Consider the following 27,676-nt stretch of genomic DNA (forward strand, 5'->3'; position numbering starts at 1 on the left):
GGTCTGCCATGTTCTGATACAGTCAGTCAATCTTCCCAAGTAACTCTCAGAGTTCACTTGCACAAAACCCTCAGAATCCCTGACTGTTGCTTCCTTAAACAGGTATCTACTGCTAATAATTTCAAGAGAAATAATGAGCTTAAAGTGGACTATGTTTGGCAAGAAAACATAACAATTTCTCCTCTTTTCTTCTTCTTTGATACATTTCTGTCTATGACTCCATTCCAATTGTTGGAGCATGCACCGGCTCCAGAAATAGTCTCACTGGCTTTTTTATTGGGTTATTGTCACTCTAAACATAATTGACGTCCTCTGAACATAATCCATGTATCAATCCAGACAGTTTGAGAGGCTATTTTATTTAAGGAAACCTATCTCTAAGCCTATTTACCTACCATAATTACTTAAAATAGACTGGTGGTCAAAAGAAATTGGAAGTGGGGAGTAGTAGTAAAAAGGATTACTAAATCAGCTTTATGTGATTAAGCATAAGCACACAGCATTAAAAATATCTACCAGCATCACTGTTTCTGACTGTCAGTGTATTTATGTGGCCCTTGTCAAAAAAGTGTCTGTGTCTCACAATCATTAATGGATTTTATCCACATAACACTCCTGCAAGGTAGCAGGAAGCAGTATTCTTATTGTTACACAATGGAAATTTAGGCACAGAATAGTTTAAAGGTAAAATTTTCAAAAGCCCCTACATGACCTGTCAAAGTTCACACAGTAAATCTGTCAATCTATTGAACCCAAGTCTTTGAATTAAACCCAAGTCTCTTGATTTCCAATTCTGTGCTCTTTCAAACTGACCATTCTTCCAACCTATCATCACAGTTTCTTTGAAACTGAGGGGTTGTTATGTAGCATGATAATTTCTTCTACATGACATTAGCTAGTTACTATACTGATACCGTTTGTGTGTCTAAAAATGGAGGTTACTTACTTACTTCAAGATAGATGGTCCCTATCTGTATTCCACATGGGCATGCATACCACGAGAGGAATACACATGGAGACAAAAGAAGAAATGGCAGTTACTTACTGTAACTAGAGGTTCTTTGAGATGCGTGGTCCCTACCTGTATTCCACTCAGAGGTACGCATGTGGGTGTGGAATACACAAAGGGTCCAGCACTCAAAGAAGAACTAAAAATTTGATTCTATATAATAGTTCCTCATTAATAGCAGCAGAGAATCCTGTGGCACCTTATAGACTAACAGACATTTTGGATCATGAGCTTTCGTGGGTGAATACCCACTTCATCAGATGAATGAGGGTATTCATCTGACGAAGTGGGTATTCACCCACGAAAGCTCATGATCCAAAACGTCTGTTAGTCTATAAGGTGCCACAGGATTCTCTGCTGCTTTTACAGATTCAGACTAACACGGCTACCCCTCTGATACTTGTCCTCATTAATAGTTACATTTCATACACAATACTTCACTCAAGTTTAAATGCCTGGATATTGAAATGTATGTCATATGCATGATTACCAACCACATGGTGAGTTCTGCAATATTATGGTTGAACATGGAAAGTTAAGGATGACGTGGACACTTTAAGCATAAACCCCTTCCTTTTGGTTAGCGTGAATTGACTGTCTGACCTCATCTGGGTGAGTTCTCTTTGGTTTTGTTGCTCTTTTATATAGTGGCATTATTAAAGTCCTGGTTTTACAGTATATGTGGGCTGAAAAAACAGAGCTAAACGGCTCTGACCTATCATGTAAAAATGTAAACACATTTACTATAAGAAGCTATTTAGACAGGAAAATATAGTACTTCGTGCTTATTATTTACTATTAGAACATTTACAGAACTTTAGCCTTGCATCAGATGAAAACTAGAGGCATATTGTCTTTCACAAAATGTTTGGTGTTTTTTCTTCACTGTTTTAAATTACAGAGGTTTCAGTCAGACATTTTCAAACATTTGTTAAAAATATTCTTTGAAATAGGATATTTCTCAGAACAGATACATTACAATGATCACTTCCATGCTGTTCAAATACCTGTCCATGACTACTTACTTTCAGAAACTACTAAAGGATAGGACAATCACCACTAAAAGCAAAATCACCATAGACAGGATACCTCAGCCTAGAATATAACTATTCCCTCTACTGCTGTGCTCTCATTAGAGGGCAGCAGTATATTACTTCTCACTGGGAGCAAACAAGGAATTGTCACTGGAGCTGCAGCTCTTTCCCTATACTCCTTCTCCGTGGACAGCTTAACAGCTACACTCTACCCTTTATACAAGACTGTGCCAAATGGCATAATTCTAAACCTCAATACCCTCAGCATCTAAAGGCAATGTTATGACAGTTGCAGACTTGGATTTGGAGAGATAAGAAGCTTTTTTTTTTTTCTCTCTCTATATATATATTTTAAAAACATATATGAAACGTCAAAATAATAAATATATTTGGATGGGTTGAAGGATGTTAAATTCCAGGCCTCCCAATCTTGACAGTGTTCCTCTGAAAATATTTTTTCTCACATCTATTTATTTTTTTAAAATATCTGTGGGCTGAGACTCACTAAGCAAAGTTTCAACTTGGTGCAATTTTTTCCACAACAAATTGAAACCCCTTGGAAAACAATTTAGAAGAAGCAATTTAGAAGTAAATTTACCCCCTATCTCTGGAACCAAAGACTTCTGACATTGGAAACAAGGTGATTTTGCTGTGAAGCAGGGTGCTGTATTTAGGAGGGGCTACTGCTCATCCAGTTTGCAGCACGGAGGCAGAAGAGAGCAGAGAGGGTCAGGAATGGGGCCAGAATAGCCATTCACGTTTTCTATTCCTGTCCACTGTTCTAATAGATAACATCTTTTTAGACACTATTTAAATAATATTTTAAACTAATTCAGCAGCTATATTTTGTAATCCTGTGTAGATGGACCTTAGGTCTCCTTTACTATTGAGAGGTTATTACTACTGGGGGGAAAGGATAGCTCAGTGGTTTAAGCGTTGGCCTGCTAAAGCCAGGGTTGTGAGTTCAATCCTTGAGAAGGCCATTTAGGGATATGAGGCAAAAATCTCTTAGGGGTGGTATGTGGTCCTGCTAGTGAAGGCAGGGGTCTGGACTTGATGACCTTTCCAGGTTCCTTCCAGCTCTATGAGATAGGTATATCTCCATATATATAAAAAGCTGTCATCATCCTTCTCATTGAGGAGCAGCAGATGCACTTCCATTCAGAACTGAGCAATGCTGCTGTTTACTCAGAGGGCCGTTGTCTAACAGGAACAGTTCCCTCACTTGGAACTGAACTCACTTATCCCACAACATCCCCAGTCCTACCAGCTGAGGAACAAAAACTGGGCCTGGAAATCCAATTTGCTTACTACAGTCCTGTATAGATGAGGTATACTATGTTACTAAAAAAAAAAATCCATGCCTGAGGAGCTTCATTACAATATTCAGTAAAAGAAAAAAAAAATAATCACAGAACCAAAATAATAGTGATTAAAAACACTTATAATTCATACCAAGTTGCACCACAGGACTGGTGGACCATGTAGACAAAAATGGCTGGCCAGACATCCTCGTAGGGACCGATATCAAAGTGGTATCTGACATAAAGAATATTTAAGTTCAGCAGCAGCAAATATATTTTAATTCTTATTGTAATTAGGCTAAAAAGTGCTAGATGACATACTCACCTGGCAGCATAGCCTTGTTTCTGAACATACACATTATATTGTTGTTGTTGACCAGATCCTCAGCTGGTGCAAGTTAGTGTAGTTTCACTAACTTCAATGGAGCTATGCAGATTTACATCAGCTAAGGACTTGGCCCTATTTGCTTAATAGAAATATTCTCCCTTTTCCCTTTTTAAGGGAACTATATCATTTAAAGAATGTGTCAGAGAGTTCACCAGAATCTTCTTTGTTGAATTAGGATAATGAGGGGAGTTATAATGTCATTCAAAAGTATTCAAACTCAAATTAATCCTTCGCCACAAAAAGCTGTAAGGGTGGCTCATATATAATGAGAAATTCACTGGTGTTTTCAGGGCTGGTTGAAAATTACTTATTTCAAGAACTGGATGCAACTTCCACCAGGTTTCATTTTTGTAGGGGAAAAAAATGAGCTTTTTCTACTTAATAGAAACTAAATTAAAAAGTCAAAATTTATGGATTTAATACTGTATTTTTATGCCTCATTAGTTGACGTCCCCCCCCCCCCCCCCCCCCCCCCGTCAGATCAACAGTCACAGCTCGTGTTGGGAGGCCAGCACAGCAGAACTGCGTGTCCGTCCATTATTAATTAACCCCTTTCATTGCACCTGCTGTGCTGAAATGTTCTATTTACTTCCCATTGAATCTAACTAAATGTTAGAATGTCTGCGATACACTGAACAGCACAGCAGGTGTGTCAGATCTGAAGGTAGATGAATTGTTCGGAAAATGATTACCTATGTTCGGATTCTAAAACAATGGGGGTTTGTGTTTCCAGAAAGAAAGCCTCCCATATTTAAAAGTAAAAATAATTTTGTTTAGGAGGTGGGTTATATAATATCATTCACAAAGCATTAGAAACTATACTGCAAAGAATATCCTACATTAACGCTTAATGCTGAAAACTGCTGAGCACTCCAACAAGCAAAGCACTTACGCACATGTTTAACTTTAATCATGAGCAGTCCCAGTTAAACTTAAGCACATGCAGGCATACCTTGCTGGATTGAAGCCAGAGTGCTCAACGCTTTGCATCACTGAGCTTCTGTATTTTCATATTTTTTTGTGGTTTGCTTTTTATATGATCAGAAAGTCAGGTGTCCCTTACTTGGTTTCTCCTGGAAGCCTCATTCACTACAGTAGGGCTGGTAGGATTAAGATAGCAGAGATCCCAAGCAAATAAAGCCTAATTAATATATCTTTTTTCTCTACATTCCTTGGGCTTGATTTACTGTTGCTGTGCAAAATATATGGCTATTTACACATGTGCAAAATGGATGCAAAATGCTTCTACTCTGATTAGGTAACATTTTACATCTGTGTTACACTTACTTTGTACAGATACAACAAGGTGCAAGGCAATTCAAAAATCAATCCCGATAGCTTTAGGATATTTCTTTGATAACAATTTCCACAAACCCTCTGTTGTACATGGAAAATGTATCTTTATGAGCCAAAGACAGGTTATAGCTGCTGCTGAAACGACAAAAGACTCACAGTTCAATTTCTTTGCAGATGTGGGTAGGGAGTGTGCAGTTCATGAGATTTTGCCATTCTTCTGCTGTACAAACACTGTGATAGGACAGCTTCTCCATCGTCACACGATAAATACACTCCGAATGGCGAATTCTGTGGTACATCTGAAAGAACAATTGTTATTCATTAACACTGGACTTCGGTTACAAAGATAAAGCCCGTTTCCCTCAAGATCAAAAATTTATTCTTAAGAATAAAGGCTTACATTTTCAAAACTTACTAGTTATTTTGGATGCCCTGACCTGACACATTTTATAAGAGCCAAACTTTAAGAAGATGGAAACGTAGCACACCTGAAAATCAGGTCCTTTCCTTTAAGGTGTCTAAACCTGGACACTCAAAAAGGTAGCAGCTCTGCAAAGCCTATTTCAGTGCCCTTGCTATGACCTATGATGTGGGTGGAAGGTGCAGAACTGACAAAGGGTCACACTGCATCCTTTTGCACCACTGCGCTAACCAAGCCACAATTTAGCCCAAAAGAGGTAATTTAAATAACAATATTTTCTATATGTTTTCAATCTCCCACTGAGTTTCTCCAAGTAATGTTTTTGCGCTGTTGCTTCAGGGACAGCGTTTTTCACAACAGAGAATGGACAAATTACCACTCAGTGCTAGGGGAAAAACAAGTTCAATTATATATTAAAAGATTGAAATTCAGCTATATTAGGCATGGTATGGATTGTAAGCGAATAAAGAGAATTATGCTTCATTTGAAGAAAATCCCCAGGTGGAACATGCCTTGAGGGTTCATCCTCTAACATGGTAGATCCACATCCAACAGAAGGTCTTGACTGGTCCTGATCCTGATTTACACTAAGACCACTTTATACCACTCTAAGACCACTTTATACCACTCTAAAGAGGGCTTAAAGTGGGTGTAAATATAATTGACTTCCCCTTTACACTGTCAGAGTGCTGTAAAAGGGGTCTTATGAAACTCTGGCTTGACTATGTCATTGTGCAATCTCTCTCTGCAATAAAATGTGTTGAGTTCCTTTTTGTAATGGTCAATATCACAATGTTATACCTATATGCTAATGATTATAAATGTTTTTATACTTTATAAATGAATAGTTATCTTTCTTAAAAAAAAAAAGGTTGACTTTCATAAATAATAGCATCAACACTCATCTACATGCATGGGTAGTTATATGTGGAAAGTCCAGGATGTTAAAATAAATGTATATTCAAATGTATTTGATATACTCCCTCCACAGTAGGTATTTGAGTACACTCCCACTACCAGGCAGAAAACTGTGTAAAATACATACTCTGAACCTGAATAAATGACTCAGGCCCATTCACCATATTTGAACAAAGTTAAGTGGTGCACTACATACTTTGAATGGAGTATATTGTTTTACGTTAGCTGTATATAACAAATATATCAATTGCACAATTATTTCAGAAGAAGTCAACTGAATCCTTATTGTGAAAGAATCAACATATTACTGATGCCGCATTAGCTCAACAAAACAGAATTATTAATCAATTTTAATTATTTGAAAGATGAAGGGGAATTGATAAAATCTCAAATTGATCCTAACTCTATATTTTACAAGCAATAGCTGACAGAACTATTTTCTTCACACTTCATATTAAGGTTTTGGGGGATAAAACTTACATTAGCACAGTGTAAGGCTAAAGCACAAAAGACTGCAAACATTTTAAAGTTGTTCTCATCAGTTTTAGAGAAGGCACTTCCACTTATTTTGTTCACCATCTGCACAACGCCTATTACACTCCCTCGGCTCACAATAGGCATGCACAGAATATTCCTGGTTGTGTAGCCTGTGTAGAGATCAACTTCTCTGGAGAGTTGGGGAAGAGAAAGAGAAGGACAACAATTAAAGGTCATCCCTTCTTCCCTAGAAAGATCATTTAAATATACACAGGGTTCACTAATGTAACACTTAAATGCATGTATTATTATAATACCCATTTAAAAGTTAAAGAAATAAAACTTCAGCCAATTAAGTCAGCTCATTCATAAAAATACTGAAAACCTTTTAAAAATTCTATTTTTATGACTTAGATGGTCATCAAGTGACTGAAATATACCTATTTTCTAAATCAATTAGATTGAGTTAAGGTTATTAATAGTCCATCCAGCTGTGCAAACTTCTATTTAGAACAAAATAACTAATGCTTCCTCAATTATTTGGTAAAACAGAATCAAAATCAGTTTAATAGAATACAGTCACAAGATCAGATTGAATGCTATGAAAATAAATATGTCAAGTTTGTTTCTTCATCACGACCCCTTAATTCCATGAAAATGTACTAATCAATTGACAATATCTTTAAAATTTGAGTGGAACATTAAGTAAAAAGCTGGCTATTTTGTTTTCTCCTGTCCTAGTTATAACTAAAGAATGTCTTACCTGTTAAAGCGTGGATCTGCATAGGCATCAGGAATGTTAAGAACTTCACCTGTTCTTGCTACCTGACCCGCTATTCCTTTCTCAATAGAAAATCTGCACATATTAAAAGAAACATGTTGATCAGCATATGAACAGTTTGAATAAATATCTGATCATTGTAGACTACCCTGAACATACAAATGTACCTTCAGTCCAAACCAGCTTAATTTTCTTGTTTGTAAGGATAAAATTCTTGAAATACAAGAAGGAATTGTAAGGAATAGTATAGATATCTACTGAAAATATTTTATATGGATATAGAGCAGGGGTGGGAAAAGTTTTTGGCCTGAGAGCCACATCTGGGAATAGAAATTGTATGGTGGGCCATGAATACTCACAAAATTGGGGTTGGTGTGTGGGAAGGGGGTGAGGGCTCTCATTGGGGGTGCGAGCTCCAGGGTGGGGCCAGAAATGAGGAGTTAGGGTGCGGAAGGGGGCTCGAGGCTGGGGTGGAGTGCAAGGGCGGGGAGGTGCGGGCTCTGGGGTGAGGCTGAGGATGAAGAGTTCGGGGTGTAGGAGGGTGCTCCGGGCTGGGACCGAGGGATTCGGAGCCACAGGAGGGGGATCAGGGTTGGGGAAGGGGGTTGGTGTGTGGGAAGGGGTGCAGGTTCCGGCTGGGGGTGTGGGCTCCGGGGTGGAGCTGTAGATAATAGGTTTGGGGTGCAGGAGGGTGCTTTGGGCTGGAACAGAGAGATTAGGCATGTGGGAGCAGGTTCAGGGCTGGGGTAAGGGAGTGGGGGGCGGGTGAGGGCTCCAGCTGGGGGTGCAGGCTCTGCACACTGGGGCTGAGAGGCTTGGGATGCAGGAGGGTGCTCCAGGCTAGAATTGAAGGGTTTGGAGGACAGGAGGGGATCAGGGCTGGTGCAGGGGGTTGGAGTGCAGGGGGAGGCTCAGGGGTGCAGGCTCCGAGCGGTGCTTACCTCAAGCAGCTCCCAGAAGCAGCAGCATGTCCCTTCACCAGCTCCTATGTGGAGGCACAGCCAGGTGGCTCTGCACACTGCCCTGTCCACAGGCACAGACCCTGCAGCTCCCATTGGCTGTGGTTCCTAGCCAAAGGGAGCTGCAGGAGCAGCATCTGTGGCAGGAGCAGCGCGCAGAGCAGAGATCCTGGCTGCCCTAAGTGTAGGAGCCAGAAGGGGGGCATGCTGCTGCTTCCTAGAGCCGCGTGGGGCAGCCCTCAACCCTGCTCCCCAGCTGTAGTGGGGCAAGCCCCAGACCTCACTCCCCAGCGGGAGCTTAAGGACTGGATTAAAATGGCTGGTAGGCCGCATCTGGCCCGTGGCCGTAGTTTGCCCACCCCTGATATAGAGCTAAAAAAGGTTCCCATACTACAATCATTTTGGTTCATTAAGGATTGCTGTCCATAATAAGATTAGAGGTTATTTCTAATTCATGTTCATTACATTCAATTATATTTGTGCAGTCTGATGACTTGTGTTTAAGTCATCAGTTTACTTTACAATTTATCAATTGCATCTCTTATATCCATGCTATTTTATGAACGAATCTCATGGATAAATTTAATTTTACAGCAAGCTAAGATGCACCATTACTGACAGACTCTTGCAGACCTTCCACAATGAAATCAAATACATGAAGCATACTATAGTTGAATCATACAAATCCTGCAGTCAATATTATTACAAGAATATAATTGGGATAAAACATAAAACACTTCTGGCTTCTATAATTCAAAGGAAGCATGGGTGAAATAAGCAGAGATGCTCAAAGGTGGGCCACACACAGCTGTTAGTCAAAGTGGGTAAGTCCTTGCTCCACTGAAATCTATTGCACAACTCCCGTTGACTTCATTAGGGCCAGGATTTTACTCAGTACAGTAGAAATGCAGAGTTATGAACTGAACAGTCAACCACACACCTCACTTGGAAGCAAATACAGTACAGTACTGTGTTAAATGTAAATTACTTTAAAAAAAGCGAACGTTTATAAGAAGATTTGACAAGGTAAGGAAACTGTTTCTGTGCTTGTTTCATTTTTCTTCTGTATAACAAAGTTTCAAAGGTGTATTAAGTCAGCATTCAGCTGTACGAACCACCATAATGTTTTGTTCAGTTATAAACATTTCAGAGTTACAAACAACCTCCATTCCCCAGGTGTTCATAACTCTTAGGTTCTACTGTACGTCTAGAAGAAGTTTTAAGTTGGTGTATGCTATACCTTCTTCTGCCTATCCCCACAACATGTATGCCAATTACAGCATTATACCAATTCAGACTACTTCAGACAAACTCTTACCCTCTTGCAAATGTATATGTTACAGTCCTTTCATAAGAACATAAAAATGACCTTACTGAGTCAGACCAAAGGTCCATCTAGCCCAGTATCCTGTCTTCCAACAGTAGCCAGTGCCAGGTGTCCCAGAGGGAATGAACTGAACCGGTATTCATCAGGTGATCCATCCCCTGTCACTCATTCCCAGCTTCTGGCAAACAGAGGATAGGACACCATTCCTGCCCATCCTGGGTAATAGCCATTGATGGATCTATTCCCCATGAATTTATCTAGATCCTTTTTGAATCCTGTTATGGTCCTGACCTTCATAACATCCACTGGCAAGGAGTTCCATGGGTTGACTGTGCATTGTGTGAAGAAATACTTCCTTTTCTTTGTTTTAAACCTGCTGCCTATTAATTTCATTTGGTGACACCTAGTTCTTGCGTTATAAGAAGTAGTAAACAACACTTTATCTACTTTCTCTATACCAGTCATGATTTTATAGACTTCAACCATATCTCCCCTTACCCATCTCTTTTCCAAGCTGAAAAGAGCCAGTCTTATTAATCTCTCCTCATACAGAAGCCTTTCCAATACCCCTAATCATTTTTGTTGCCCTGTTCGGAACCTTACACATCACCCCTGAATTTGCCTAAGACTCTCTTACACTCAAAGTCAAAATTTGTGTAATACTCACACTGAGGGGACAGTCAAGAGGACTGTAAACAAGAAAATCAATTATCAGGAGGGTGTAAGAAAGTGTAAGCAGGTCACCTCCTTCTTTAATTTACACCATCTTCTTGCTCCTTTGTATGTAAACTGCACCAGTGTAGACTCCCTTATGCTCATGCACACAATGTAGTAAGAAAGAATAAACATCAGCCTACGTGAGTCCTATTGAGAGTAAGGGAATCTGACTTACATTCCTTTCTGAACCATATCTGATACTATAACTTTAAAGATACAAAGAAACAATTGAATAAACCATTTTAGAATGTCACTGCTGAGTGAAGAGCTGTGTATATTTTATATTTGAAAGGTTTTGAAGTAATTCATGGGATTTAGTCACATTTTTTCACTAATTATAAAACAATGTGGACCCAAATCCCCATCCTGCTTTGAAAAATCTCAACCTATATCCATTAGGGATTTTCCTGGATGAAAGGCACTATACAAATTATCATTCTCTCAAAAAAGTGAAATATTTAAAAGTTATCTTGTTATTCTGGCTGTTTTTTTTTCCACTAAGGAGGGGTGTATGTGTAAAACATACACATTAATGAGGCAATTTGTACCATGTAGATGATGCATCTGTTTTAAAAATACTCATAGGAGCTTGTGTAACCTTACACTCCTGTGCAAAGCTTAAAATTGACCAATTCAAGTGCATTTTAAAAACTCAATTATTCAAATCAGAACAAAATCCAGATTCATCATATCAGGTGAGGCAAGGAGAAACTAAACTAAGAGTACATGGATTGCCCATCTTAAAAGGATTGATTAGATCCGACCAGTTGTTACTGGCAATGCCTGATTCCCCAACCAGAATTACCCACTATAATTTCCCTACTTTGCATGTGTGTGAAAGAACATGTCAAATTTAAATTGATCTTGGGAATGCCAATAAGTGTTTTGCACTTGCAGAACTGTAGATAAGGGGGTTTAATTTAACACCTGCTCCTTTACCTACCTTGGAGCATCTGTGTTTTTTTCCAACATGATTTCCAAAAGGACCGCCTCCGGAAGACGGCATTTCCAGGAGTGACGTTATAGCTTCAGAGACGCTGTTTCGATGGCACTGCAATGTCATTCCCAGAAGTACTACCTTCTGGAGGCGGGTCCTGGTGGGAATGATATCACAGTATGACAAGTATTGTCAGGGTAGGCACCTGCAAGTAGGCACAGACACTGGGTAACAAGATACCTGCACATTGCTAGTTACAATTAAATTGCATACTTCTGCTGTTCCTACCTTATTTCTTTGGTCTTCTTGAAGACAGGTTTCCCCTCCTTCTCCTCTCCAATATCAAAAAGGTCTGAATACAGTTCCTTGTTCTTGTGGTCAACCTGGAAGAGTGCACAGCGGTCTGCATTCACCAGGTTTTTTGCATATATCTATAGACAAAGAACAAAACTAAGATTAACCATCATGAGGTTCAGATGAACTTCAGTCACTAATATGTTCATGAAGGTAGACCCTTCAAATATGAAAGTTCTGCCAGCTTTTCTAATAGAGAAAGCATTTTCCAGAAGTTTCCTCAACTAAAAGAATTTAGGCTACAACTTAACACATAAAAATAATGTTTTTGTTTTATACAATAATTTATATCAAGCTGTCATTTACAGTTTTAACATTTACCATTTTAAAAGTCAGGTTTTTTTTTAGATGCTTCAGTGGGTGATGTACAAGGAGAAAAATGGGTCACCATTGAAGAGAGGTATTTTGGGGTATAAAGTCCTTGCTTTTGGACTGACCACCTTTTCCCTACTTTTTAAAATGACTTACTTTCAATTACTTTAATAGACTTGAAGATACAACAATATCAAAGAACTTTTTACGGGCATTACGACTTCTAAAACTCTGAATAAACAGTGTTCCTAATGGAAACGCAGACAGACCAGTCACTATATCATTACAACTAGATGCACCTAACAAAATGTGCTTTGAGGCCAAAGAAAGCAGCATTGCTCCATCCTACTTTAAAATTAGAGCTTGATGAGATTTTTCTGACATTTCTTTTCCCCTTTTTTTATAAAATAAAGAAGACAAGTCCTTGCTTTCTTACATCCTTTATCATTAATAGCATTTATTGTATTGCGGTAGCATTTAGATGCTCAGCCAGATTGGGACCCCTCTGTGTTAGGCACTGAACAGACATATGATAAATGACAGTCCTTGCCCCCAAAGACAGAGAGATATCAAACCCTTTGGGGTTCAGAGTGTTTTCTCAAGAATAAAATACTCCACATTTTAAATGATAAACCAGATAAATATTTATTGTCTGAAAGTAACAACATGCTTACTCCTAAAGTGCTTACCTGGGTTACTTCTGTACTATACAAGAGCAAGAAAATCCTGGGATTAAGAGCTAACTCTTGAGTACATGAAACACAATCTCTCTTGTGTATATGCTAGTGCAGCTCATAAGGGCACAGTTTAGCCCAAAATACACCAAACTTCCCATCTGCAGAAGCCGTGAAAAATAAATTTATGCATAAAGTCCAAAAATACTTTTTGTTGACTCAAGTACACAATGCATATCCTTTTCTAAGAGTTCTGAAATATCCAGGCCCAACAGTGTGACCCTAAGGACACAGCAAAAATCTCATCTCTGAATTCCTTCTCTCACTTCAAATGAGAACAGGTTAACACTTCCCCCACACTACTCTGTGGGGTCACTTTTCAGAAAATTAGTTTGCAGCAACTAAAAAAAGGAGAGAGAGAGCAATGTACAGAGACTATCCAAATGTATGATTTCAGCTGAAGTAAAAGAAGACTTCATATAATATTTTTCAAATGTATTGTGTAGCATAGCAGTCATTTGGTTATGAAGTAACAGGATTTAATGCTACTGTATATATTACATAAATTATATTCTGACATCTGAAAATATAGATCATAAAAGCATGTGTACAGCAGGAGTGCTCTCACCTTATACTAATATAAGAGTTTGTATACACGCAGTTTCAAGCTTCTCCAGGACACACACAAACATGAAATCCATCAGTAACAATCCCAACCAGATTTTTAAAAGGATGCAAAAAATAAAATCAAAACTGGACTTTAGGAGACAATTCTCAAAATTGAATGCTCTAACCATGATTATTTCAGCTGGACTAAACACAAACACAGCTGATTTTTTTCCCCTCATTTGTTTGGTCATTGTGAAGAATACCCCATAGATATGTTCATTTACAGCAGACAAAAGGGCCAGACCTTAATCTCACATTTTAACAACTCTGCATTTGTGTGCATGAATTTTGTTAAAATATTGTGTGTGTGTGTGTGTGTGTGTGTGTGTGTGTGTGTGTGTGTGTGTGTGTGTGTGTGTGTGTGTGTGTGTGTGTGTTAAATATACACTCAAAAATGCTAGGATTCTGAAGTTAGCATATATTCCAAAGAAGCAAAAAGTGCCATTTTTGTCATGGATAATAGCGAGAGAGAAAAAAATATTGGGTCAGATTCTCATCTGTACCAATGTGCACTGAACTCAGCCCAGGTTGCAAAGAATCTGTGTGTGGCTCCCTGATTCTGGGGCTAATTCTATGCCAACTACATAGGTACCGACAGCCAGCCAGGGACTGCTGGACGACAGAAGTCCTGTCGTACTTTCTATATCCTACCCTTTATGCTGCGACCTCTGTAGAACCCAGCTACACCAGCTGAAGGCTCCCCTCACACTGGAAAAATCCTCAGCTGGAGAGATCCTACTGTGTTCTGGCTCCTTGGTGCCACCAGACTGATGCAAGAGGGGCAGATGGCAGGCTGAGAGTCAGGCCCAAGGTATCTTTTCTTCATGTGTCAAGTATCAGAGGGGTAGCCATGTTAGTCTGGATCTGTAAAAGCAGCAAAGAATCCTGTGCCATCTTATAGACTAACAGACGTTTTGGAGCATGAGCTTTCGTGGGTGAGTACCCACTTCGTCGGATGCATGTAGTGGAAATTTCCAGGGGCAGATATATATATGCAAGCAAGAAGCAAGCTAGAGGTAACGAGCTGAGTTCAATCAGGGAGGATGAGGCCCTGTTCTAGCAGTTGAGGTGTGAAAACCAAGGGAGGAGAAACTGGTTTTGTAGTTGGCAAGCCATTCACAGTCTCTGTTTAATCCTGAGCTGATGGTGTCAAATTTGCAGATGAACTGAAGCTCAGCAGTTTCTCTTTGAAGTCTGGTCCTGAAGTTTTTTTGCTGCAGGATGGCCACCTTAAGGTCTGCTATTGTGTGGCCCGGGAGGGTGGAAGTGTTCTCCTACATGGGTTTTGTTAATTGCCATTCCTAATATCTGATTGTGTCCATTTATCCTTTTCCGTAGATTGTCCAGTTTGGCCGATGTACATAGCAGAGGGGCATTGCTGGCATAGATGGTGTATTACATTGGGGATGTGCAGGTGAAATGAACCCAGTGAACGGTGTGGCTGATCTGGTTAGGTCCTGTAATGGTGTCGTGGTGTAGATATGTGGCACAGTTGGCATCAGGTTGTGTTGCATGGATTGGTTCCTGAGCTAGAGTTACTGTGGTGCGGTGTGGCAGTTTACTGGTGAGAATATGCTTCAGGTTGGCAGGTTGTCTGTGGGTGAGGACTGGCCTGCCACTCAAGCCTGTGAACATGTGGGATCATTTGTCCAGGACGGGTTGTAGATCCCTGATGATGCGTTGGAGGGGTTTTAGCTGGGGACGTCATGTGATGGCCAGTGGAGTCCTGTTGGTTTCTTTCTTGGGTTTGTCTTGTATAGGAGGCTTCTGGGTACGGATCTGGCTCTGTTGATCTGTTTCCTTATTTCCTCGTGAGGGTATGTAGTTTTGAGAATGCTTGGTGGAGATCTTGTAGGCTGTGTGTCTCTGTCTCGGGGTTTAGAGCAGAGCAGTTGTACCTCAGTGCCTGGCTGTAGACAATGGATCGTGTGATGTGCCCGGGATGGAAGCTGGAGGCATGAAGGTAGGCATAGCGGTCAGTAGGTTTTCGGTATAGGGTGGTGTTAATGTGACCATTACTTATCTGCACCGTGGTGTTTAGGAATTTAGCCATTCCCATTATTCCTTTATTCATTCAAAACAGAGGAACTATTTAAACCACTTTGGCAATTCCTGGGATTATAGTAAGGGAACCTGAAATTGTATCAGGTGCTTTGTAAAGCATCAATATTTTAAAAGACATCACAAGGCATTGTGTTCTAATACATTCAACTCTTGAAGGATGGTGTCATTTATCTTGTCAAGACCTATTTTTGTAAGACTTGTCTGCTTAAAACACTACTGTTTGTGGAGTAGATGCCTAATGGGTTTGGCAAAGCCTTTCTTCACTAGGTCATTGGCTCATATCCAACCCAGCTTGACAGTGACTGTCAGGTGATACAGTCACAACAGGTACCCTTGTAAATAGAGTAACAGCAAGGCCAAGGACTGAAGGGGACCAACCTATCATCTCTCTCTTTAGGGCAGAGCCTTCAGAATAGTACTGAAACACATTAGTGAGGCAGTGTGTGGGGAAACTTGTACTCCTGTTCCCCACGCTGCACTACTTCTGTGGATGAAGAAAGACCTTGATTTTCAGGTGCTCCCAGTCAGGCACCTTTTACTCCACTAAATTCACTAAGGAGTTTGAATAAGAAAGAAACAAAGATATAAAGACAAACAAGCAGAGAAATGTATCAGGGGGCAGCTGTGTTAGTCTGGGTCTGTAAAAACAGCAAAGAGTCCTGTGGCACCTTATAGACTAACAGATGTATTGGAGCATGAGCTTTCATGGGTGAATACATGCATGCATCCAACGAAGTGGGTATTCACCCACGAAAGCTCATGCTCCAACACGTCTGTTAGACTATAAGCAGAGAAATGCTACTATTGTTAGTACAAGAACCATTAAAAACTTTCATTGTAATCTCCAGGAGGTGGACTGGGGAGAGGAGATTGATTCTTGCTGTTCTCTCACTCTAGGAGATAGGGTGAGTCACAGAAATGATACAGCTGGTCTCCAGTACAATTGCAGTGGATGCATAAACTAGCAGATCCATTCTTCTCTTTCTGCTAGACCCAGAAGAAGCCAATTGGCACAGACTTCAAAGGAAGTTGACTGTGAAGCATCAATGCAGGTTGTACAGCAGAATGCTGAGACAGCAGGTGTTGGGAAGGAAGATGAAAGAATAAGCATATTGCATTGCCATGTGTATATTCTACTTGGTGACTGTTCACAGAGAAGAATATCATTATCTGTCATTAAGTTATGTTACCACAGTGCTTTTAAATATTCAACAATGTTGTGAAGCAATTTGTGTAAATAAGAACAGACAAAGCTGCTGAAACTGAGGAATGTTTCTTGTGCATTGAAGAGAGCAATTCCTCTCTGTGTAGTACCTAGATTCAATTAAGACTGCAAAATATTTCTCTTGAATATTGATTTGAATTTCTAAACAAATTTGCTTTGACATGGTTTGCACTGTTGGTGTGCTTACTTTCTGTGAAGATTCTAGCTAAAAGGTTCACTGATAAGATTAGGGCAATCATTGGAGAGTATTGTTGGATAGTGATTTTTAAATTGGTGAAAATGCAAGCACTCATCAGAAAACTGACTCTTATTTATGCTCATTCAATCAAGGAAGAGAACCATATTATTCAACATGTTTGTCCAAAACTAAACACCACCGCTCACATTCAAACACTCAACAAACAATCTACAGGCAAATTTATTTTCAGATATGCTCAATGAATCATTCAGAATAATGAATAAATTCAAGAAAATTGTGATCGGTTTATGAACTCAAAAAAAGGGAAATCCATTGACTAAATAACCTGTTAGTTATTACTATGCAACCAGCTTTAATTGCTGCCATAACGTTCTGTGACTGACTGTGCCACTCTGTAATTGTGGAATCTAAATCAGTTTATGTCCTAATTGGGAGGTGACAACTCTCTTTTGTACCTATCACATGTCATTGGATAAACTATCTGTGAGTAATGCTGGCCATTTCCACATGGCTTCACACAGACAATGCTCTTCAATCAGAAGGGCTATTTTTGTGGTTTTTGTGAGGCGTGTATTGCAATGTGCGGTGATTTGAAAGTAGAAAGAACCAGTCAGAGGAACAAGTTGAAATGCTAAGAAAATACACAGATATACAAATATTCTATTTATCTAGCAAATCTAAGATCAACATTTAGTTCACAGAGACCCCATAACTCAGTACATATGAAACTGTGAAATGAAGTTTTTGTAATAAATAAAACCAAGAGGACCCTTAAGCACTATTTCCTTACAGACCATCCTCAGAATTAACTATTATATGAACTCATTATAAACAGCTTCTATGGTTCAACAATGCTGCACTTTACTTGAATGAAAGAGACTGGAAGACTAACAGATGTGATGTGTACATTTAAAGATTGAAAAAAAGATAGCTTACCATTATATGTTCAAGTAGAGAATCTATTGCGACTATATTATCAAAATAGGTTCTGTAAAGAAGAAGAGAGAAAAAATATAGTAAATAATGTTATTTATATTGCTGCACCACAAGGATTTGGGCAGGTTCCAAGTTTTAGTCCTTTTTAGATAAACATGCAACTCCGTTAAAAATAAATAAATAAAATAAATTAAATAAATGAATGAATAAATAGAGAGTCTACCATATGCTGCTTCAGGCCCCTGTTTAGCAACACACTTCAGCACATGTTTCAGTGCTTTGCTGCCTTTCAGGATGAGTATTCCTTACACTCATTCTCTCTCTCGTTAAATGCTTTAACATATGCATTATTTAATTGCTTCCAAATATACTTCATTAGGTTTATGTATTAGGTTACTTGTCAAAATTAATGTCATACTAAACCACTTTTTCTGATGGAGGCAACAACCTAGAAAACACTTAAATGAATGTTCTTTATTAACCCAGGAATCACATGGTGTGGCTAGAGAGAAAGACTGACCTTGTGGTTGCAAAGAAAGAACAGAGATATCATTCTCACAATAAAGTGAGATTGTCCAAGGAGAGTCAAAAGTATTGAAAGATAAAAGTCGAACTTTTTAGTAAAAAAAAGCCTAAATCTTCCACAAACCCAGACTTACCAAACTTTGGATTACAACATTCCTACAGATGGAAAAAGACACTGTCCCATGGCCTTGAGCACATATACAGCTCCCTTTGTGTTGGGTCCAGGGGAAGGAAATATATAATAAATTAATTTTGCATTTCCAGTGACTGCATGAAATGTGGAACATTTGTATTCTGTACCCATTCTAAAACCTTACAGAAAAAATATCCCAGTAACACTGTGTGTCAACAATTTGCTCAATGAATTGGAAACCTGCTTTCTATAAAATATAAAGTGCAGACCATTTTTAAAGGCGATTCATATTATTTTGCTCCTAGTGCAAGCCCTTCACCTGCAACTGCTTGGACAGTTGTCACTACATGACTTTCTAGTTTGTGGGTGAAATATATTTTTCTGCAGACAGTGATAATCCTAATCACTGATATGATTAATCATATTTATTTACCTATAAAAATTCCCAGGATTAAAATATTTAAGCCAGGGGTGCTTTTAGAAGGTTTTAGGGTAATCTAGAGATACAAGGGTGGGAAAGGTAATATCTTTTATTAGACCAACTTTTGTTGGTGACAGAGACAAGCTTTTGAGCAACACCGAGCTCTTCTTCACCAACAGAAGGTGATCCATTAAAAGATATTACCTCATCCATCTTGTCTCTCTAATACCCTGGGACTGACACAGCTACAACTACACTGCATACAACATTAGAGTAATCTGTCAGATGTAACAGGCCACCTGATCCTAAAACAGGTCGGCCTTGATTCATCCCAAGTTTTACAGCAGGTTCTGTCAGTACAGACTAGTAGCACAAAGTCTGCTTGGGTGGGTGGAGGCACAACAATGCAAGACACCTGCACCAATGGGGGCATTAGGGAACGCCAGTGCAGAAATGGGTGGTGCTGGTGAGGGAGGGCCTTGGGTGACAGGAAACACACTTTGAGTCCTGGCAGAAATTAAACTCTGGGGAAAGCAGCAGCGTAAACACCACCTGCCCTCCCCATTTATAGCTAAGTTCCCTCTAAAGCACAGAAGCCCCCACACTAGAGAAGCTGACCCACACTGCTGTATTCTCATAGTAAGATAGACGGCCAGACATTTTTTTAAAACTGTAAGTATGACAAGGCATCTGGGAAAATAAAATAGTCTTGGATACTCTCTGTCATCATCACAAAGACAATGGAAAGACTTCATCCACACAGCCCTTGAATTTACTATATTATTCTAGACAAGGCGTCAACCCTTTGTGCTGCACCTGGTGTTTCTTCAGATTAAGGATATGTTACTTACCTGCACATTAACTGGAGTTCCTTGAGATGTGTGGTCCTGATCTGTATTCTACTTGAGTTGTGCATGTTCTTGATAATCAGAAAATTTTTGCTAGCTGTATCCATTGGTTCATCCCTGCGCTCTTCTCCTCCCTCATATTCCAAATCGAGGGCATAAGGGGGACTGAGCGCTGCCTGCCTCTCCAGTTAGCTTTCTGCTGTGACTAGCCCTGAGACAAGGCTCTGCACCAGAGAGGAAGGATGGAAGGTAGTGCAATACAGATCACATATTTCAAAGAACTCCAATTAATGTACAAGTAAATATTTTCTTCTTCAAGTGATTGTCCCTATGTATATTCTACCTGAGGTGACTTATAAGCAGTATTCATTGAGGAGGACAGTGCAAGGAATGCTACTGTACCACATATTGAAGGACTGCTAAACCAAGAGGCTTCTGCTATAGAAGCCTGTACCAGGGCAAAATGTCTGACAAACGTACAGATGGAACCCCACGTTGCCACTTGGCAGATAGCTAGAAGGATGTCTCAAAGCGAGGTTACTGAGGTAACCTGGGTTCTGGTTGAATGGCTCTCACCACCTGAGGGGGTAGTCACTGATAGTTTGTAATGTGTCAGGATTCAGACCAAAATTTCTATAAAGAGGCAGCTTATCTTCTCATGTATTTGGCAAAGGAAACAAACAGTTTGGGAAATTTTCTAAGGGGCTTCGTCTCTGTAGGTAAAAGACCAGGGCTTGGCGAACATCCAGAGAGTGGAGTACTATGTTCTCTGTAGTGACATAGGCATTTGGATAGAAGATAGGTGGGTGTATGACTTGGTTCAGATGGAATTCCAAGATTACTTTAGGAGACTACATCCTAATGTCAGGAAATCCTTATCCTCATGGAAGACCATACATGGATAGTCAGCTATAAGAGCATTCAGCTTACTGACTCTTCTGCCTGAGGTGACTGCCATGAGAAAGGCCACCTTCATTGAGAGACATGTGAATGAGGATGAAACTAATGGTTCAAATGGGGTCTTCATCAGTGTTAATAAGACAAGATTGGAGGTCCCATGTCAGGGTGGGTCTCAGCACCAGCGGAAAGGTTCTGATAAGCCCTTTTAAATCCTTCCTGTGGCAGGATGGGTGAAGACTGGAGGGCTTCCCACTAGAGGCTGAAAACTGCTAATAGCCACCACATGAACATGCAAGGAGCTGAGGGATAATCTCATGTCTTTCAAGAGAGGAGCTAGTCTAAAATAGTAGGGATTTCTGAAGCTATACACCAATGCTGGCCTCAGGTAGAGAATTCTTTTCCATTTTGTGGCAGTGTTTTCTTGGGGAATCTTTCCTACGATTGCTAAGGATTGCACTGCCACTGAATGCACCTTTTATATGTCCGTCATCCAGTCAAATAACATGCTGTTAGATAGAGGAATACTGGATTTGAGTGTTGGATTCTGCCTTCATCTTGAGTCAGTAGGTCTGGGAAGAAGTGAATATGGACACAGGGGCTTGAGGCCATCTGGAGAATGCTCAAAAACCAAAACTGTCTAGGCCATGGGGGAGTAACCAGGATAATCAGCTCTCTCTCTTGTTTGATCTTCCTCAGAACTTCAGGTTCGCCTCAGATGCAAAGAGCTCCCACAATGGTAATGTCCATTGCTGAAAGATACTTCATATCACTGAGTCGTGCAGTTACCACTCACGGTCCTTGGAGAAATGCCTGCTGAGGCTGTCCGGTGTGACCAAAAGGTGCACAGTGAAGAGGGTTTGCTATCGGTGAAGACATTAGTTCCAGCTATTTACTGCTTCTATGCAAAGAGGGGTGGACCTTGTTTTCCCTTGTTACTTGATATAGTAACTATTAGAGAGACAAGGTGGATGAAGTAATATCTTTCATTGGAAAAATGTCTGATGGTGAAAGAACAAGCTTCTGACCTTACACAGAGCTCTTCCTCATGTCTGGGAAAGGCACTCAGATTGTCAGAGTTAAAGACAAGGTGGAACAGTTTGTTAAGCAGGAGAAATTAACACATATTGCAAGAGACCTCATCCACTTTCTCTCTCAAATGCCCTGGCACCAACCTGGCTACAACAACACTGTAAATATAAACTATTGTTACGTTGTCTGACATGACCTGGATGTGCAAGGTCTAAATAAAGAGTAAGAATTGTTCATAGGCATTATATACAGGATGCAACTTCAGAAGGTTTATATGCAACTGGGATTTTTGGCTTATCCAGGAATCCCTGCATTACATGTTCATGTAGGTGACCCTCCCCACTCTAGCAGGAAGGCATTTGTGATCAGCATTTTTGTGGATGGGGGATAGACTTCAAATCCAAGCAATTATAAGCAAGGGTTATTCTTGATTCTTTGAGGGAATGTAATGATTCATCTGTCTTTCCTCTCAATAGGTCATTTCTCTCAAAAGGCAGATCTTCCATGGTGGATTGGACTTCTTTGGGAAATCTGGAGGACTGGAGCCACAAAGATCATCTCAGGACTATGGAAATTGCCATCAAGTGGGAGACTGTATCTGCTGCATTCACTGAGGCCAGGAGAGCCAATCTACCCAGCTAGTTACCTTTGTTGATAATTGCTTGAAATTGAAGTCTATCTTCTTGAGGGAGTTTGTTGGTGAATTCTGATAACTTCTTATAATTAATAAAATCATATTTTCACATTAAAACTTGGTGGTTCACTATGCACAACTGTAAACTCACCAAAGTAAAGTTCTTTCTCCCAGAGGGGTCTAGATGTTTGGACTCCTTATCAAAGGGTGTAGATCTGAAGCAGTGTTGCCTGTTTATTTTGGAGAAGCTTGTCTTGATTTCTGGTGTGATCTTATGGATTTGGGATGTTGCACTTAGGATCCCAGAGACCCCAGTAAACCCAGTGTGAGGGGGCTGAAAGGAAAAGGGGGTGTCCTCATGACTGTATCTAACCCCTGACCCAAAACAATGGACTAGACTTCTTTCTTTTGTTCATACCAGTGGTGTTGGTCTTGCCATGGTCTACAATACTGACTCCTTCGTAGGCTGAATTGGTATCATTAGAGTAGGAGGCATCTGCTGCCTTATTTCCCTCTCTGGTACTGAGTATGTTCCCAATATCATTGATTAGGTCTGGTTTTGGGGCACTCTTGCCCTTTGGTGCCACAAAACTGGTACCATGCTCCCTGTGAGCTCCTGACAATGCACACAGGGCTCTCATGGGCCAGGATCAGACTGAAGCCTCATAGCACAATCCATTAAGGATTCTCTGAAGCATATACCCAAAGGCTTGATAGGTTCTACTTGAAAAGGACCAGTAGATACTGCATTTGGAGTAGAGAGGAACTGTAGAGGTGGTCAATCTGCACTGCTGCTCCTTATGCCCTCATTTCAGAGCATGAGGAGGAGAAGGGCATAGGCGTGGACCAACAGCCACCACTAGCAAAACTGTTCCAGTCTCAGGCATATGAAGCACATATACACCTGAAGTGGAATACACATAGGTACCATTACTTGAAGAAGAACTAACAGTTCGATATAACAGTGTCCAGCAGTGCAATCGTCATCCGTGGCAGCAGCAACTGCACATGGCTATGATGTAGTTGTGGGGGCACACAGAATGGACTTCCATCTTGAACAGTCCTTTGCAACTCTTCTTCCTTTGGTAAGATTCAGTCTGGGAGGATTCAGGCTTATTAAACCCTTCAAAATTGGATCTTTCAATCTCATTCATGGTCAGCCTCCTGCTCTCTTCTCTTGACTTCAGCTCCACAAACATGTAAAAACATACTTTCTTTTGCACGGTGGACATAACCCTACCAATGCAGTCAATCTTGATCTCAACTGGTGCAAGAATGCAACTTGCTGCGATCATCTAAGTATCTCCTGCATCGTAACACAATCAAACCAATGGATGTTAAGAATACAGTAACTCCTCACTTAAAGTCGTCCCAGTTAACATTGTTTCATTGTTATGTTGCTGATCAATTAGAGAACATGCTCGTTTAAAGCTGTACAATGCTCCCTTATAACATTGTTTGGCAGCTGCCTGCTTTGTCCACTGCTTGCAGAAAGAGCAGCTCGTTTGACCTAGCTGGTGGGGGCTTGGAACCAGAGTGGACCAGCAGCCCCCCATCAGCTCCCCGCTCCTCTAAGTTCCCTGTGTGGCAGCCCAATAGGCTATCGTTTGCCAGCAGTTCAGCTGTCCCTCCCCCCACTGCCGTGTGCTGCTCCTGTCCTTTGCCTTGGAGCTGCTCCTGAGAGCCTCCTGCTTGCCGTGCAGGGGGGGAAGAGGGCAGTTAATGTCAGGGTGTCCCCCTCCCCCCTGCTCCTGCCCCCCCCCCCACTTACCCCTTCTCTATAGAGTGGGGAGGGACGACAGGGCTCAGGATGGAGGGAGCTTGCTGGCAGCAGCTGCTGTCTCAACTTGCTGATCTACTTAAAAAGGCTATGTACTTAGAGTGCGGTCAGCATACTTAAAGGGGCAATGCACATCTTTCTCTCTCACACATACACATGCTGTGTGTTTCTGTCTGCCATGCTGTCTCCCCTCCCTCCATTTGTGCTGCCTTGTAGAGTGTGAGGCTACATTAACAACGTGTTAACCCTTGAGGACTCAGACCAGAGCTAGATCATCATTTAGCAATAAGCATTCCCTGGGAAATATCTCACCCTCTTCCATCCTCTGACTTCACCACCTCAAACTTAACCAAGCTTCACAACTATCATTGCTGTGTACAGTTTTAAATTGTTTGTTGAAAACTTATAGTGTGCATGTGTGTGTGTATATATATAGAATTAATGTAATGGGGGGGTAGGTTATATATAATTAATGTAATGGAGGGGTTGGGTTCCAGAGGAAAAAATATATATAGTCTTTTGTCTGGTGAAAAAAATTTCCCTGGAACCTAACCCCCCCGCCCCATTACATTAATTCTTATGGGGAAATTGGATTTGCTTAACATCATTTCGCTTAAAGTCGCATTTTTCAGGAACATAACTACAACGTTAAGCGAGGTGTTACTATTTAACTTTTGACACTGAAAACTGTTTTGATTACTTCCTCTCCTCGGTTGTTTTTAATGGCCATGTTTCATCTCCATATAACAGAGCTGTCATCACCAAACATGTTGAACATTTGTCTCAATTGTCACACAAACATCTCACTGCCCAAACAGAGGTCTTTGATATTGCTGAAATGCCAGTGATGTAAGACCAATCCAATGAGTGACATCTTTGGACATAAAACCAAATTTTTGCATGCCTCCTATAAAATGGAAATGAATGACCTGCTAATACTGCATGTACTTGGCAATGACATTGAATGGATGAATAGTTTTCTCTGTCTGGGTAGTCATTTGACAGCAAGAGGTTCTATCACCATTGATCTTAAATCCTATAGGTTCTGCAGTTTTTCACAGCTCTTCCAGCATTAGCTGTAGTTGGTCAGTAGTGTCTCCAAATAAGGCAATATTATCTGCCTACTCAAAATTCACTCCTTCTCCTTTAACCTCTATCAGCTGTGTCACCAGATAGTCTATTAGAACATTAAATAATGTATGTAAGAAGATGTGACGAAGTGGGACTGTTCTCAGTGTTTCCTCTGAATACTGTGTGAGTGCCTCAGTTTTCCCTATGCATTTCTTAAGTCTCTAGAGGGTGAGATTGTTGCAGAGCAAAGGGCCAGTGCACATAAATGGCTGGCACTCTGTCTCCTGGCAACTAATGGCCGGGGCCCTTCCCTCCTGCAAGGAGATAGCTAAAGGTGTTGGAGAACAAAAAGATCAGGTGACCTCCTGGCCCAGGAAAGGAACAAAGCCCAGAGAGAGAGGAGGGGCTGGACGGTGAGTCAGTTTGGGGCTGGCTGGAGACGAGGAGTGAAGTGCAGTCGTGGTTGTCTGTCTCACTACCCCACAAAATGGACCCGGCTGAGGGGTCCTGTTCTCTGTACCTACAAGCTCTGTTTTAGACCATGTTCCTGTCATCTAATAAACCTCTGTGTTACTGGCTAGCTAAGAGTCAAATCTGACTGCGAAGTTGGGGTGCGTGCAGGACCCTCTGGCTTCCCCAGGACCCGACCTGGGCAGACTCACTGTGGGAAGCTCATGGAGGGGCAGAGGATTCTGAATGCTCCAAGGTCAGACCCAGGAAGGTGAAGCCATGTAAGCTTCTTGCCCTGAAGACAGTCTGCTCACAGAGGGGAGACTTCACCAGAGTCCTGACTGGCTTTGTAGGGAGCAGTTCCAGAGCATTGCCCGGGGACTCTGGGACAGAAACATCCCTGGTGTATCCTTGATTCTACAGAAAACCAATGTGTAATACAACCATTGACCCTCACACAGTTAAATGTACCATAATACAGTTCCTCCACTGGGCATACTAAGTCCTCAGGCACCCCATATCCACAGTGTTGATCAGTGCACTGAATCAAAAGCTGAGTTAAAATAATTAAGTAAGTAAGAGCTGAAGAGAAACAGTCAAATGAAAAAGAGTCCCATTCAGTTACAACATATGAAGGCAGACAACTAAATATTGACAAGTTTTATAAGTGTTTGTATACACATTCAAGAAATATAAATACTAAGATGGGTGAAATTGAGTGCCTGGTATTAAATGAGGATATTGATATAATCGGCATCACAGAAACTTGGTGGAATGATGATAATCAATGGGAGGTGGTAATATCAGTGTACAAAATATATAAGAATGACAGACTAGGTCACGCTGGTGAAAGAGGGATAGTATATGTAAAAGAAAGCATAGAATCAAATATAGTAACAATCTTAAATGAATCAAACTGTACCACAGAATCTCTATGGACAGAAATTCCATGCTTGAATAATAAGTGTATAAAAGTAGGAATACATTACTGACTACCTAACCAGGAAGGTGACGGTAATTGTGAAATGCTTAGGGAGAATAGACACGCTATGAAAACAGAAAACCCAATAAAATAGGAGATTTCAACTAACCACAAATTGACTAGACACATGTCATCTCAGGATGGGATGCTGAGATAAAATTTATAGACAACATATGACTGTTGCTTGGAGCAGCTAGCCCTGGAACTGACAAGGGGAGATCAATTCTTAATTTAGTCCTAAATGGAGCACAGGATCTGGGCCAAGAGGTGAACATAGATGAACTACGCGATAACAGCAACCATAATGTAATTAAATTTAACATTCTTGGGGGCCGAGGGAAATATCAAAGAAATCCACCACAGATGTTTTTTAACTTCAAATGGGGGAACTACACAAAAATGAGGAAACCAGTTAAACGGAAATTAAAAGGAACAGTCACAAAAGTGAAATGCCTGGAAGCTGCATGGAAACTATTTAAATACACCGTAATAAAGGCTCAAATTAAAGGGGTACCCCAAATAAAAAGAACTGTAAGAGGACCAAAAAATGCCACCATGGCTAAAAAGGAGAGTAAAAGAGGTGGTTAGAGGCAAAAAGGCATCCTTTAAAAATTGGAAGTCAAACCTACTGAGGAAAATAAAAAGTAGCATAAACTCTGGCAAGTGAAATATAAAAGTATGATTAAACAGTCCAAAAAAGAATCTGAAGAGCAACTAGCAAAAGACACAAAAACTAAGAGCAATTTTTTTAAAATACGTCAGAAGAAAGAAACCTGCCAAACAATCAGTGGGATCTCTGGATGATCGAGGTGCTAAAGGAGCACTCAAAGACGACAAGTGTGTTGTGGAGAAGCTAAGTGAATTCTTTCCATCCGCCTTCACTGCAGAGGATGTGAAGGAGA

At 40.5% G+C, this 27,676-nt stretch overlaps 1 protein-coding gene across 2 annotated transcripts in view; it reads right to left on the reverse strand.

Annotated features, from left to right (window-relative positions):
* Positions 1 to 27,676, reverse strand: part of PDE10A (phosphodiesterase 10A) — a 309,321-nt gene that overhangs the window by 32,646 nt on the left and 248,999 nt on the right. The window contains exons 10-15 of one of the 2 annotated variants that reach the window (XM_032790920.2): positions 18,002 to 18,053; positions 11,857 to 11,999; positions 7,611 to 7,703; positions 6,851 to 7,037; positions 5,188 to 5,330; positions 3,499 to 3,582 (exon numbers count right to left, since the gene is read on the reverse strand). In XM_032790920.2, coding sequence (XP_032646811.2) covers positions 3,499 to 3,582; positions 5,188 to 5,330; positions 6,851 to 7,037; positions 7,611 to 7,703; positions 11,857 to 11,999; positions 18,002 to 18,053 — 702 coding nt within the window. The remainder of the gene's footprint in view (positions 1 to 3,498; positions 3,583 to 5,187; positions 5,331 to 6,850; positions 7,038 to 7,610; positions 7,704 to 11,856; positions 12,000 to 18,001; positions 18,054 to 27,676) is intronic. The other variant, XM_075064099.1, reaches the window with a different exon arrangement.

This window comes from Chelonoidis abingdonii, chromosome 3, assembly GCF_003597395.2.
Source record: "Chelonoidis abingdonii isolate Lonesome George chromosome 3, CheloAbing_2.0, whole genome shotgun sequence".
In the NCBI taxonomy this organism is placed as follows: domain Eukaryota; kingdom Metazoa; phylum Chordata; order Testudines; family Testudinidae; genus Chelonoidis; species Chelonoidis abingdonii.